The sequence below is a fragment of the Vigna unguiculata genome, chromosome 6 (assembly GCF_037176805.1).
Source record: "Vigna unguiculata cultivar grain cowpea cultivar isolate G323 ecotype 2 chromosome 6, ASM3717680v1, whole genome shotgun sequence".
In the NCBI taxonomy this organism is placed as follows: Eukaryota; Viridiplantae; Streptophyta; class Magnoliopsida; order Fabales; family Fabaceae; genus Vigna; species Vigna unguiculata.
The window spans coordinates 45,874,842-45,888,452 of NC_140797.1; the positions used below are offsets into that span (position 1 = coordinate 45,874,842).

Here is a 13,611-nt window from a genome sequence, read left to right on the forward strand (position 1 = left end):
GATAGGGGGAGTTGGAAAATATAATAATCAGGGCAGCACGCAAGGGAGACGTACAACCTGGGGGGACTCTGTTTTGATCACATGCCATTGAAGCTCTAATTCCAATTCTATCATCAATCCTTCTCCTTTGCTCTTCAGATTTTCGTTCTTTTCCAATTCAGTGCATTTTTTTTTCCCGATAATAATTGCATATATTATACGCACATACATGCCCTAGTTTGGTGTTTGTTCTAGGTTTGCCAATGGAGGGCAAAATCTTGGATCATCAGAATCAGGTGCAAGCACAAGCTGTGGAAAATTTATCGCAAGGGCTTTCTAGTTTCTCCGTTAGGGACCAGATATCCAATTCCGATTCTCCTCAGGTAAACTTTCTCCTTTCCTGACTAGATTATACGCATGTGTTTTTGTTTAGGGATTTGGGAATTCCTGCGCCATTTCGGATTTTTTGTTGTCTCTGTATGTATGAAATCCGACCTTAAATACCTTTTTCTTTTCTGGATGGGGGTTGATGTGTTCATGTGGCATTTAAAAAGTGAGACTAGAAGAGAGAGAGAGAGAGAGGAATAAGGGAAATTATTCATGGATCATTTGCAAACATTAAATTGATATGTTACTTTGAAGTTAAAATTATATCGATTTTTCCTTTGAGTCTGGGTATAGTTTGGGTCTCCATGTTTGATTTTGTTTGTGGTGCTTAATATTATTGACAGGATGATGAGGTTGGTGGTAGGAGGAGGAATTGCGATACTAAAGAGTATTTTGATTCTTTTTCCTCTGATAGTACTAGTACTGGACGGTACTCTATAAATTCTACTAGATTGTATCCTGAATTCCCCGAAAAACAATTGGAAAACCATAACGAAGAGATGGAGTCTTCAGCTAATCTTCAGAAACAGGGAAGGTACTTCTATTACGATACTCCACTGCAGGAAGATACTGGAGTGTGGATACCAGTTTCAGTTCCACCTATGTTAGAAGATGATCATAAAGAGTGGGCCAAAGGTTTTCACTCAAACGGTGGCTATTTTCCTGATGAGGACTTGGGGTGGAATCAATATGTAGGAGATGAAAGGGAATTGACTATGTGGGATGTGCTAACAGAAATGTTACTTGTGGCTCGGGGAAAAGTGACTTCTTTGGCATCAGGAGATATTAATATGTGTAATTTTTCGTGGATATCCAGCCGCGTACTACTTGAACAAGCTTGGAGAGAGATGGCACAAACTCTCACAGAGGCCAATTTTGGTAATGTGAAGGAACTATTAGAAGCTGAGCCACCAAAATGGTTAGCTGATAGTGCTGCTGCTTCTTGTATGCTTTGTGGTGTGAGGTTTCACCCCATCTTGTGCTCTCGACATCACTGCCGGTTTTGTGGAGGAATTTTTTGTGGTGAGTGCTCTAAAGGGCGGAGCTTGTTGCCATCAAAATTCAGAGTCTCTGACCCCCAAAGAGTATGTGATGTATGCTGTGTCAGACTCGAGTCTGTACAGCCTTATTTGATGGATCATGTAAGCAATGCTGCTCAGTTGCCAACCCATGACCTGACAGATCTGAGCACTTTGAGATCTTGGGTTAATTTTCCTTGGGGGCAGTCCATGGAATATGAAATTTACAAGGCAACTAACACTATCAAGGCATATAATCAGGTATCGATTTCAATTGTTGAAGCAGCAAACATTTACGACTGGTGCTAACTATCACGGGCTTTACTTGCATAAAGAACTTTCTAATGCTGCTCTGAACTAGAAAATCCACTATTGTGAATGTGGAGATCTATTACATTATTTTGTGCTAAAACAAGTCTTTATTCAAAATTTCACTTTTGCAGATTGGTTTTCTAAAGCCCGAGAAGTCAATTCCAGATGTCATTCTAAGAAAAGCAAAAGGCCTTGCAATTATCACTGTGGTTAGAGTAGGAGTGGTGGTTACGTATAACATTGGAACAGGACTTGTGGTCGCAAGAAGGGAAGATGGTTCATGGTCTGCTCCATCTGCTGTGTCCACCTTTGGTGTAGGGTGGGGGGCTCAGGTGAAGTAACCATTCTGTAACAATATTGGCCAAACACTGCAATTACCAATGACTTTTCTTATGAATGACTATGGATCAATTGCCAAAATCTGTTACTATAGGCTGTGCATACTGTTTCCGGTCAACTGTAACACCATAACATTTATTTTGTTTAGACTCTAGAATTATATAGTAATATCCAGTAAAAAAAAAAATAGTAATATCCAGTAAATTTATTGAACACAATAGCTAAATTTCCGCAAAGATATTATTCCATTTGACTCCTCAACTGTACCAAGCACTGACTCTGACTTCCTACTCCATACAAATGTTGGACATTTCAAGGTTTTGCTGATATTTTTTTTTTTTTTTATTTCTAGACATTCTGAAGTGTTGTCTTATTTTGTTTATGCACAGGTCGGAGGAGAGTTGACAGACTTCATTATTGTCTTGAGAACAAATGATGCTGTCAAGACATTCAGTGGCAATATGCATGTTTCACTTGGAGCTGGTTTGAGTGCTGCAGTAGGCATTGTTGGTAGATCAGTTGAAGCTGATGTTCGAGCTGGTGATGGTGGTTATGCTGCTTGTTATACCTACAGCTGCAGTAAAGGTATGTTATTTCTGATGACGTAGTGTTGTACTGAAAGCCTTGGTTCCTTTAGCGGTATTCAACTGGATCTTCTCTTTGGTTATTCTATGTAAATATCTCTTAGTCTGGTGGTTCAACTTTCAATATAATCTTAGTGTCTTCCTATAGAACATACGATTCTTGTTTTCATCAACTACCTATGAATTTTTATATTTGAATTGGAATAGCTGTAAACTATATCAATGCTGCTGGTGAAAACTTTAGTTACTGAAGATGCTACCATTGATTTGTAGATAAAATTCTTCGGTAGATATGTGTGCTGCTAATGTTCCACTCTTAAGTGAGCAATTAGGCAGAAAGTTTTCTTGAGGGTGGAAGAGGTGAGAGGAAAGCATAATCTGAGATTAACCCTGATTGCCAAATCCCATTTGTCATTAGCGTGCCCAACTTCTTAATTCATTGGTTGCTTTGCTACAGAAAACAGGAGAGCGAATCAACAAAGATTCCTCCCTTCTATTTTTCTTTCTTAACTCTTCACATTTTCTTTAGGTTTTTGTCACCACATGATGGCTAAAGTTGACTTCATTCAGTATGAAACCCTTGGAAGGCTGATTGGGACCTGATTGTTTCTCACTTAACACGACCCACTGAAAATTGTACTTTAGCGATTGCAAGCATGCTGCGAGTGAATCTCAAAAAACCATATTCGCTCATAAACTTCATAGATTGATGTTATGTAGTTAATATTAATGTAACCTTTATACCTAGAATCGGATGAACTTGATGATTCTCTGTTTCATTTGGATGTTTTACTTAGGTGACCTGACTGGAGTCTATTTTTAGTTTTATAGTATAGTGTTTGACCGACAATATTACTACATGCAGGTGCATTTGTTGGATGTTCACTTGAAGGGAGTATGGTGACTACTCGCACGCAAGAAAATTCCCGTTTCTATGGCAGCCAGTCTATAGCTGCAACAGAGATACTTGGCTCGTTGCCTAGGCCACCTGCTGCTGCCATTCTCTACCGTGCACTTGCTGATCTCTATTCCAAGGTTGATGGATGATTCAATGCTTCAACATCATTCCTTTCACCCACTGGACATTGCCATTAAGTACATATTTTGTACAGCTTCTAAGTCACACTCACTGTAAACCATCGCGTCATTATTTGTCTTGTAAATATATATACAGACGTTGATATTTTACACATTGTTGATCAAGATGGAGGGATTGGTGACCTGCTTTAAGGTTAATTTTATTTTGCTAGAATTGCCTTTGATGATTTTTTAGCCTCAACTTCCTCAACTATATTAATGTCCGTAAGAAAGGTTTATCAACTATATATATATATATATATATATATATATATATATATATATATATATATATATATTTTAATTAACAATTGATAATATTTGGCTTTATACATTCAGTGGCATATTGAATTAAATTTCATAATGTAAACTATTCAATATTGACTTGATGATATTAATAAGTTTCAAGGTAATGTTACTTCTATATATATAAAGAATGACAATGATATACATTCATTTTCTTTTGAAAGTTACTTATCACACCATATATTTTATAAAACCATATATTTTTGTTCTCTTATATCTAGATGGGGTGCATGAACAATTTTTCTGAAAAAAAAACGCATTACTAGATGAAGAGTTTAACTAGACTAGATGAGTAATTAAAAATATGGTTTAACTAGACTAGATGACCAATTAAAAATGTTTGGTTTGAATGCCTAAAAGCCCCATCATAGATGGCTAATTCTTGTATATCACGATAAAAGATTTTTTATTTTGGACTCAAATATAGCGACAATGATCTAATTTATTAGAATGACAGTTGATTCTTTTAATGTTCTTGATTTCCTAAAAATAAAAATCTATTTTCTAGATTACCTTCAATAGTATTTATTGATGTTAATGCGATTAAAATAATAATTTTAAATAAAGTTGAATTAGTTGAAATTTATCTATATTTAAATTCATCAAGTACTACTATTTTTATTCATATTTGAGTTTAGAGAAAATATAAAGTATGCTTTAATTCATGCACATCTATGTCCAATGGTGTTTATTTTAAATAATCCATACAAATATACAGTGCATGATTGATTACATCCTTGAAAAAGTAACGTGAATAATAAAATGTACACAACTAAAATAATTTACGGTTGAAGAAAAAAAATATGAAGAAAATGGAAAAGGGTTGGGAGAAGGCACACTAAAATGATAGTTTTCAATTCAAATGTCCCATAGTTTCTTTTTCCTTTTGACCAACTTAAGCAGAAAGCGAGGAACTATCTTCTTAAGGTTCCTAATGACGCTACGAGTACATCCTTTGATGGCCATGAACAGTGGGAACTGCACCAATGCAAATATGCATACAGGGAAGAAAGCTGCACAATATGTCAAAGTTGAAGTCCATGTGTTCCCCTCTAACTTGATGTTGATCAAAATTGTGGCGCTGAATGCCAGCATTGTTGTGGCCATGGAGAAGAACAACAAGGCAAAACCTGCCATTAATTTTCGAGGGAGAGACTTTCGAAAGTCCCACATCTCGCAGGGTGATGTGAGGATGGAGAGGAACATAATCACAGAAGCCAGAGAACCTACAAGAGCCACAATATCCATGATTGTGAAGACCAAGAATATGGGGTGATGAAGGAATCTAGGGAAGCCACCGTCATCTGTGCCTCCAGGGACAGTGTATGCTGCTGCAAAGACAACAGTGGCAACAAGAACAGCTACTGCAGAACATGATTGAGCAGTCTCTTTTATCCATTCACGAGCATCCTTAAGGAGTGAGGCATGCTTTTTCACAAAAAGTTGCTTTGCAGTTTGGTTCTTTTGGTTTTTGTGAACGGTATAATGATAAGGGAGTCTCTTTTCTATGCGCTGCATTATTATATATGATGAATGCAGACAGTAAATAATTGGAATATAATTTGTGATTATGACAAATTGAAAAGCATACTTACATCGAACCAATGCAACTCCTCTTGCAGCTGCATAGCATAACCAGGTTGGGAACCCCCTTGAAATTCTGCAGTGTAATGAAGGACAGTGTTATTGTCCTTGTCTATTTTTCCAGCAAGACTTCTCACCATTTTCAGTTTCTTTAAGATTCGATAGATTTCCTTCTGCCGGTGTTTGACGGCCATGTACAATATGTTTTGCTCGTCTTCACTAACATGCTCAATTGAATGAGGATGAAAATGAATTATTAATTCCACAATCTCTGTAATTCCATTGCAAGCTGCCATAAGCAAGGGGGTGTATGCAGTAGGTTTGCTTGCACCCTCTTGTTTCTTTTCTTCCTCTTGTTCACTTTTTTTCTCTTTGGGCGTTTCTTCATGTTGCGATCTCCCCATGGAAACTGTTTTATCCCTTGCTATGGCAGTATTTCGCCATGAATAGTCTTTTGGTGCTAGCAAGAACACTAGTTCCTTTGCTAAATTATGCATTTCCTTTTTCCTCCAAAGTTTATCAATCTCTTTCCATTCTGAACATCAACAAAGCAAACAATAAACACACCCCCATAAAAATTAAGTCTAAGCATATTGTATATAATTTTATCCATAAACAATTTTACCAATACAAAAAAAAAAATTCTTTCATAAATTAAAACTAACTCATGCATAAATTAAAAAATTTAAAATTTAAATAAATTATGTAAGTTAACTTTTATAAATTAATTTTAACCTATACAAATATTTTAGTTTTTCTTTTAATAAAGTTTGTAAAACAGTTTTTCCAAACATGTTCTAAATAGTTTGTTTTTTGGGGAGAAATGTGTAGTGCACCTTTTGCTAGAAGCTTCCACATGGAATACCACAGCCATGAAAAAACTGCAGTTGACCAAGCTGCAAAAATTATATGGTATAGCAACAACATTAAATGAGTTTATCATTGTGTGCTCAAAACTTTCTTACAAAACTAATCTTATATAGATATTTCTCCAAAGATGTTATTTATATATGTTTTAACATATCAATTGGATACCTGAGAGATTCCTTTGAGTTGTAGGTGATTCCTTTTTCCCTTTCTTGTGATTTTCCAGTTTTTGCCCTTCTCTCATGCTCTCCTCATGCTGCGTTTGAGTTGAAGATGATTCATTTATGTTGTTTCTCCCACTTTCCAAATCTTCCCTTTTTGTATTGTATCCATTACTTTGAGAGTAGTATTTGTAATCTTGAAATTTAGGAAGCACTGTGTCACCATATTGCAACTATCAGCACATGCATGTCTGTAATTCAAAAGCTAAATTATATACATGGATGGAGAAGAAAACATACAAAGGTATGTTAAATTTTTGAAAGGACCCATTTGGGTCTGACTTTTAAAGGTGGAGGGCATCTTTGCCAGCAATTGGAGAGTTGTGAGATCATTGTCTTCTTTTTCATGAGCGAGGTAGTCATAGCGTCTCAGAAGCCATAAAGCAGTGCCTGCATTGAAAAAGCCATAACCATGTTACCAACTTCATTTTATGTGTGGACATGCATGAAATGATGAGAGAGATAGAGAGAGAGAGATGGACCAAAAAACTGATCAATGACAGTGGTGTGAAGAATGGACATCTTATCGTCGCGGTGAAAATGGATGTTGGGATCAAGTTGAAGATCTTCAAGGAAGAAGCTGAGCAAGTCTGTTTTTCCAAGAGCAGCTGCTCTGTAAACCGGTGTTTCTCCCAAATTGTTCCTCATCTCTATCAATGCCTGATACTGATCTGAACCTGCTTCCTCCTCGTGCTCCAGAATGCTCTTTGTCATCTCCACTTCCCCTGTGAAGGCCACTTCATGGAGTGGCGTGTTCCCCATGTCATCCTGCAACCTCAGCACACGCTTTATGTCGCCCTCACCCACCCACTCGATCATTTCCCTGTACATTTCTGGGTTCCCACAGTGTGCTGCGTAGTGAAAAGCTGTGCTGTGGTGTAAATCGATTCTCTTATCCAACAGATCCTTGTGTTTGCTGAAAAATTTCCTGAAACCTTCCCAGTCATATCTCTTCGCCAATATGTATGGCCTTTTCATTTTTTCTATGTGCAAGGCTACTTGCCTTGTCACCTCTAATTTCCTCCTCGCTGCCTGTTCCTCGTTCATCACTCACTCATCGATCCTTCACTTCATCCAACCATTGGTGTCTGTCTCCTTATATCATGGAAAAGAATCCATTACGTATCCGTCGTAACCCAGAAGCCACCATTTTCAGCATATGTGCTTTGCTTAATTAATTCACAAAGTGAATAAGCTTGCAAGAATAACTAAAGTCAGAGGTTTCCCTTTGCTTTCCAACATTATGTATTCCCCTAATTGCTGGACTGGACTGGCTTTGTTAATACTCTCACATGCACAGAAAAGAAACAAAATATAATCTTCATATGTTGAGATTCTTCTTAGGGATGAACTTGTTACAAATTTGAGATCAACATATTTGTATTGTTTTCAGTCACTGTAATGAAATAAAGATTCATACACTGTCACGCAAGTACAGCTAGATCAACTCTATTTTTTTCTCCTTAAAAGACAAGTATATATTCGTTGGTTCTGCTACTTCAAGCCTGCTACAGCAGTTTCTGTCTTTTTTGCTGGTTATCATTCTCATAATATTACATTATTAACAGAAAAACTTTCTTCCACCTTGTGTAAAGCAATAAGCATATCACAACAATGAACTTAAGTTATAACAGGGTACTTGTCTTGGTTGGCATTATTTTAATTACAAAAATGTCGCATTTAGGTGAATTGATGAAGTCTTGTCTTTCGTTTCACAAATTCCTCTGCTTTTTGTTATCGTAGGTTAGTGATTTAATTTTTCAAATTAATTACCTGGTTAATTCCTGCTACACTTTCCTGTTTTTCATTACTTCTCAGTGGCATGCGATTTCACCTGTAACAAGTCTTGTCTCCACGAAACAATATGGTATATAGTAAGAAAAAGCGAGATAAGAGAAATAATGTATTTAATTTATTTTTAGTATAACTCCTGCATGATCATAGCCCTATGATCAAGACTGAATTTATTTGCCATTTATCAGTGCTAAAGTAAATACCAGTGAGTAAATTCATTTCTTCAACTTGGGAATAGTTTAAGCATATTTTGATCATAAAAGTGAATACCACAAACTCGAAAGTTTAGGTAAATTAGTGAGAGTGTTATAAACTAGACCTGTAAAATCAAATTATAAACTCTTGACATTTTATTTGGTATAAAGAATTACATCAAAATATTATTAAAGAATATAATAATTCAACATTAGATTAAACTATTTAAAAATATTATGCTACAAATAATTTTTATATACTATTGTTTTTATCACTAGTTGATCACATTATATGTTATATTTAAATAGTTTTTATATTTTTATAATAGTAATATATTTTTGTCACCTATTATTTGGTTGATTATATTTATATTATTTTTTTACGTAAAAAAAAAGTTAATGGACTTAAAGTGAGGGAGGCCCAACGATTCCAAAATAGAACACAGGCAAAAAAAAAATACTAAAGCTCTAAGATGACCCAACCCACTAATTTGCAGTGGTGGTGTCTGTGAAACGGCGAGACAAGAGAAAGGAAACACGGGAGAGCAATAAGATCGCTGGCTGTTCAGGAGAACGTAGAAAAGTAAAACGACGACCTGAGAAAGACACCGACCCGGATCTGTTCCTGCGATAGGAGAACGCTTGCAAGAGAGAATCACGGAATTGTAACCCTGGTGCGTTCTTATCTGAATCGACTCTAAACTCGTGCGAATTTGCTCGAGTTCACACCTACTTCCGAGTTAACTAGGTTTGAGGGCGTGGGAACGTAAATTCCTCCGAGTTTACGAGTTGACTCGCGATCTTGATAACCTGATAGCGACATGTACATATTCTATAAACTGACGCTCAATTCTCTTGTGGTCATATAATTGAATATCTGAGTTTGTGTTGTTGAAAACTTGATTTTTTGTGTATCTCTGTATTTCTGTTTTTTATGAATATTTTAGGGTGAAGTGATGAATCTTTTTTTCTTATGCAGTACAACCTTCCTTCACTCCAAGAACTTCAGTCTTCAAGAATCTGCCAATTAATTGCAAGTCTTTTCATCCCTTGTTGTGTTAAAGTTTCTGATTTTCTCATCAGATCCCAATCTAATATGGTTCTTTTTTATTGGGGTTAAAAATTTTAGGAGCAAATAGCTCTGGCAAGATATGGCTACTAGACGTGTTCGTTACTCCCCTCTTGCCACAGACGACAATGATGTTGCTATTAATAGATCATTTGACCCACGATTTGATTATACACCGAAGGCCTTGGATAAAGTTCCCTGGAAATCCATTGCCCTTGCACTCTTCTTGCTATTCCTTGGTACAGGACTTCTGTTTCTTTCATACTTTATCTTCACTGGTCATATGGGGGGAGAGCGTTCTCAAGCATATGGCCTTTTAGCCCTTGGCTTCCTTAGCTTTCTCCCAGGTATGTTGGATTCCTTGAATGAGTGATATGCATTATGTATGTTAAGTATCTTGTTTAATGAATATAAGAACAATAAAATTAATGGTTTTCACGACTCTTTGAGATTGCTGAGCTAATATCCTTTTGGACGAATTGGTTGTTAGTTATGCATTACGAGCCGTAGAGATTTTTTAGCTCAAACTGCATTTGATCTTTACCCAGAGAAACACATAAAGCATGCCAATTTTGTCAGTGTTCAATTGAATTTGGTGAAACGGGGGGTACTGGATGCACTTCTTTATTAGCAGATAGATAGTTCACAAATCATAAACCTATACAATGAATCAGTTAAAAATGTTTCAAAGAAATGTGACATACCAATACTTACCTGATGAGAATATCATTGCATACAATACGAAGCATACTGGTATGATCCATATCAGCTGTCCTCTTTGCCTATGCCACCCCATAAAATATGCAAACTTCACATTAACGTGCCATTAATACTGTATTAACACAATTTCTTTAGCTAACACTTTTACTCGCTTATTAAAAAAGCACTTTAATGTTTAATTCAATGATGAGTTTAGAATAAGAGACGGGCATGGAATGGGTGGAGGTAAATGATTATTTTTATGTTTACAATTATGAATAAATGATTATTTCCATCTCATATATACGGAATGATGTTTCTTGCCGTAATTTTTAGCCTGTTTCATGTCTCACTTCTTTTGTCCATAGATGTTTCTTCAACTATAAATTTTAATTTAGTTTGTATCTACCATGACTATGCAGATATTAACATATCTGCTACGTGGATCTTTTGCTGGAAACATAATTTTTCTTGATTTCTGGAAACAGGTTTTTATGAGACTCGAATTGCATATTATGCATGGAGGGGTGCTCAAGGATACCGCTTTTCTGCCATCCCTGATTATTAGAGCATTACTGTAAAAGAGTAATAGAGTTATACCTCGAAAACTTTGTAATGATCAAATTTGGTTGCAACTTGTATGTTTGAATGACACAGATAGAATAAAATGATAGATGTAATCGTTTTGATAGAGAAGTAGTTAATCCAGTAACAAAATTTAGAGAAAAAAAAATGCATATCACTTGAAATGATTTCAATCAAAGTTGTGACAATTAGGCATTTCAGTGAGGTGAGAGCAACTCGTTATTGACGTTTAATTTTGGTAATTCGTAATGTTATGGAATTATAACGGATCTTCTCAAGACTCACTCAATCTACGGTTATTCTTTCTGCAGGTAAATGCGATTGAGGACACGTTTTAATAAACTTTTGTGTAAAAAAAAATAGGAAGGAAAAATAAATTAATTTTCATGCATAAAGGTTTAAAACAAAGATATGGGAAAGTAACGTAAAAGATTTTACAAATTATATTTTGAATTATTTAATTTTAATTTATAAGAGAATATTTTTTTTTCCCTATAAATTTTGATAGAGAAATTATTTAAACGGATCTAACGACTAACTATGGGACATAGATTGGGTGCCAAATAAAAAATGTGCACACGGGACTTGTGCCAAAAAAATAAAGTGGCATTTATCTCTCATTCTTTTTTTATAGTCTATTTAGCACAAATAGTTTTAACAATGTAATTTATTTAATACATGATAAAAGCGAAAAGATTAATCAACCTGGAATAATTGCAAATTGTGGATAGTCCAATTGAATAGTTCAATAAATAACTAAAATTCGTTATCGTGAGTGAGTTTTTAAAACATTTACTCTCTTTTCGATCTGCAGCTTCAACCATGGCATTATAACAATCACTTTCAGTCATGCATTTCTTTTCTTTTTAAAACTTCCAGGGACTTAGATAAATAACGAACGTGCGGTGAGCTAATTTTGGATGGGGAAAATGTGAGATGAGAGTATTAAGATAATAGTTTCTGTAATCATTGTGGTTTAAATTCTTCTCGTGGACCCACACAGGGCACAATAATATTGCTTTTCTTTTTGTCTATGATTATTATTCTGTTAACAATTAAGAGAAGTTAACAAAGCCTTGATTTTGGAAGTTAAGAGAAGGAAGAAAGTCAACTGGTTGCATCTTTACTTGTGTAGATGGTTAATCTTTTTCTATGACAGTGTTATTATTTTTTAAGAACTTCCACGACAGTATTATTAAACATGGAAAACTCAAAATTTGGTATTGCGTACCGTTTTAATGATCATTACAACCATCTTATCTTTACTTAAAATAAGAACAATTTTTTACAACCAATTTGGATTCTATGGTCTACACTGGAGATATATTAAAGCCAATAATTGTATTTAACGTATTTTTCTTTTTTAACTCAGACCTTCATCACATTTTTTTTTAAGTGAGTAAGGGAACACAAATTTATCTTTGAAACTATTTTTTATTTTCTTTGTTTTTAGAACTTATTTTCATCTCATAAATAACATCATTGTTCTAACATCGATTTTCTTGAGATAACATTGTTATGGTAAATTATCTCAAACCATACAGATGCAAGCCACGCGTTTCATTACTACCCAAACAAGCTTTTGCTGTAGAGAAACCTTTCAAACTTTCCGCGTTTTATCGTAGAATATGTGAATCCATCCGCGTAATTTTAATTTAATCACTAATTTTGAATTTCAGTTTTATACATATAATAATTGTATTAGCTATTTAAAATAGAATATATATTGCTATTAGTCTTCGTATGTAATGTAATATTCTCATATTTTATGATTGGTCCAAAATTAGAGTCCTGAATTGATTCAGCTGCATCCACAGGATCCTAACAACCACCATCTTCGCCCAAAGAAAATTCCAATTTGCAGTATCCAGAACCTAAATATAATAATCATGAAAAGCAATATAAGAATATTTAATGAAGAGACAGAGACAAGAAGAACCAGTGATATTGGACTAGCTTGAAGCGATGCTATTCATTTTTCATCATTTCTCAAGTGATTATAGATTAAGGGAAACAGATATGCAATTCTCTTTTTTTTTTTAAAGGATTTTGCTCATAATATGATAGTCGCTTAAGTAAAATTAGTAAAGCTATATGTATGATGTAAGTGAAATTAGTGAAGCTGTCAATGTTCTAGAATTTTGAAAAATCATGTAGATACGTAAAAGTGGTGATATGTCCAACAAAATGTGTGTTATTTAAGCAATATGAGAATATTCAAATGGTAGAAGTTCAAGTGTGAAAATTGGTGTTTAAATGATGAAGAAATAACTTTAATATTGCATATGGAGAGAGTATCTCGCTCATACCACGTACATCAGTGTAATGTAATTTATAATTAAATAAGTTGATTATGTCTTTATTTATTTGGCAAACTTATTATTGTCTTTTACTAGTTTCAAAAGTAAATAAAAGTGTCGAATTCACGTATACCTAGTATAATACTAAAAATTACATTTACTAGGTATGAAATAAATGATAGTACATGAAGTGGAAATGAATAACAAAAACTTAAAAGATAAGTTAGATTTAAACATTACATTTTTTTTTTTAGAGTAAGAAACTAGTTAAATAGAAACACTCTAATATTGTTAG

General features: G+C 34.6%; 3 protein-coding genes across 5 annotated transcripts; 2 read left to right on the forward strand and 1 right to left on the reverse strand.

Moving 5' to 3' along the window:
- On the forward strand, window positions 1-3,885 carry LOC114188233 (RING/FYVE/PHD-type zinc finger family protein). The gene is made up of 5 exons (XM_028076800.2): window positions 1-362; window positions 711-1,646; window positions 1,829-2,029; window positions 2,426-2,621; window positions 3,486-3,885. Exons 1-5 carry the CDS (start codon window positions 243-245, stop codon window positions 3,665-3,667), a joined length of 1,635 nt encoding a protein of 544 aa, XP_027932601.2. The 5' UTR covers window positions 1-242; the 3' UTR covers window positions 3,668-3,885.
- Window positions 3,886-4,676: 791 nt separating this feature from the next.
- Window positions 4,677-7,894, reverse strand: LOC114188052 (uncharacterized). 2 transcript variants are annotated; one of them, XM_028076547.2, is made up of 6 exons: window positions 7,158-7,889; window positions 6,916-7,065; window positions 6,623-6,829; window positions 6,424-6,483; window positions 5,599-6,122; window positions 4,677-5,515 (listed from the first exon to the last, which is right to left on the reverse strand). In XM_028076547.2, the coding sequence occupies exons 1-6, from the start codon at window positions 7,720-7,722 to the stop codon at window positions 4,862-4,864; spliced, it is 2,160 nt and encodes a 719-aa protein (XP_027932348.2). In that variant the 5' UTR covers window positions 7,723-7,889; the 3' UTR covers window positions 4,677-4,861. The 2 variants fall into 2 exon arrangements, with proteins under 2 accessions (XP_027932348.2, XP_085530702.1); XM_085674576.1 differs by lacking the exon at window positions 6,424-6,483 and having other exon boundaries at window positions 7,158-7,894.
- A 1,241-nt stretch (window positions 7,895-9,135) lies between these two features.
- LOC114188062 (transmembrane protein (DUF872)) lies at window positions 9,136-11,127 on the forward strand. Of its 2 annotated transcripts, none has more exons than XM_028076561.2 (4): window positions 9,136-9,337; window positions 9,643-9,696; window positions 9,793-10,079; window positions 10,920-11,127. In XM_028076561.2, the coding sequence occupies exons 3-4, from the start codon at window positions 9,815-9,817 to the stop codon at window positions 10,997-10,999; spliced, it is 345 nt and encodes a 114-aa protein (XP_027932362.1). In that variant the 5' UTR covers window positions 9,136-9,337; window positions 9,643-9,696; window positions 9,793-9,814; the 3' UTR covers window positions 11,000-11,127. The 2 variants fall into 2 exon arrangements, with proteins under 2 accessions (XP_027932362.1, XP_027932363.1); XM_028076562.2 differs by having other exon boundaries at window positions 9,157-9,486.
- Window positions 11,128-13,611: the final 2,484 nt, after the last annotated feature.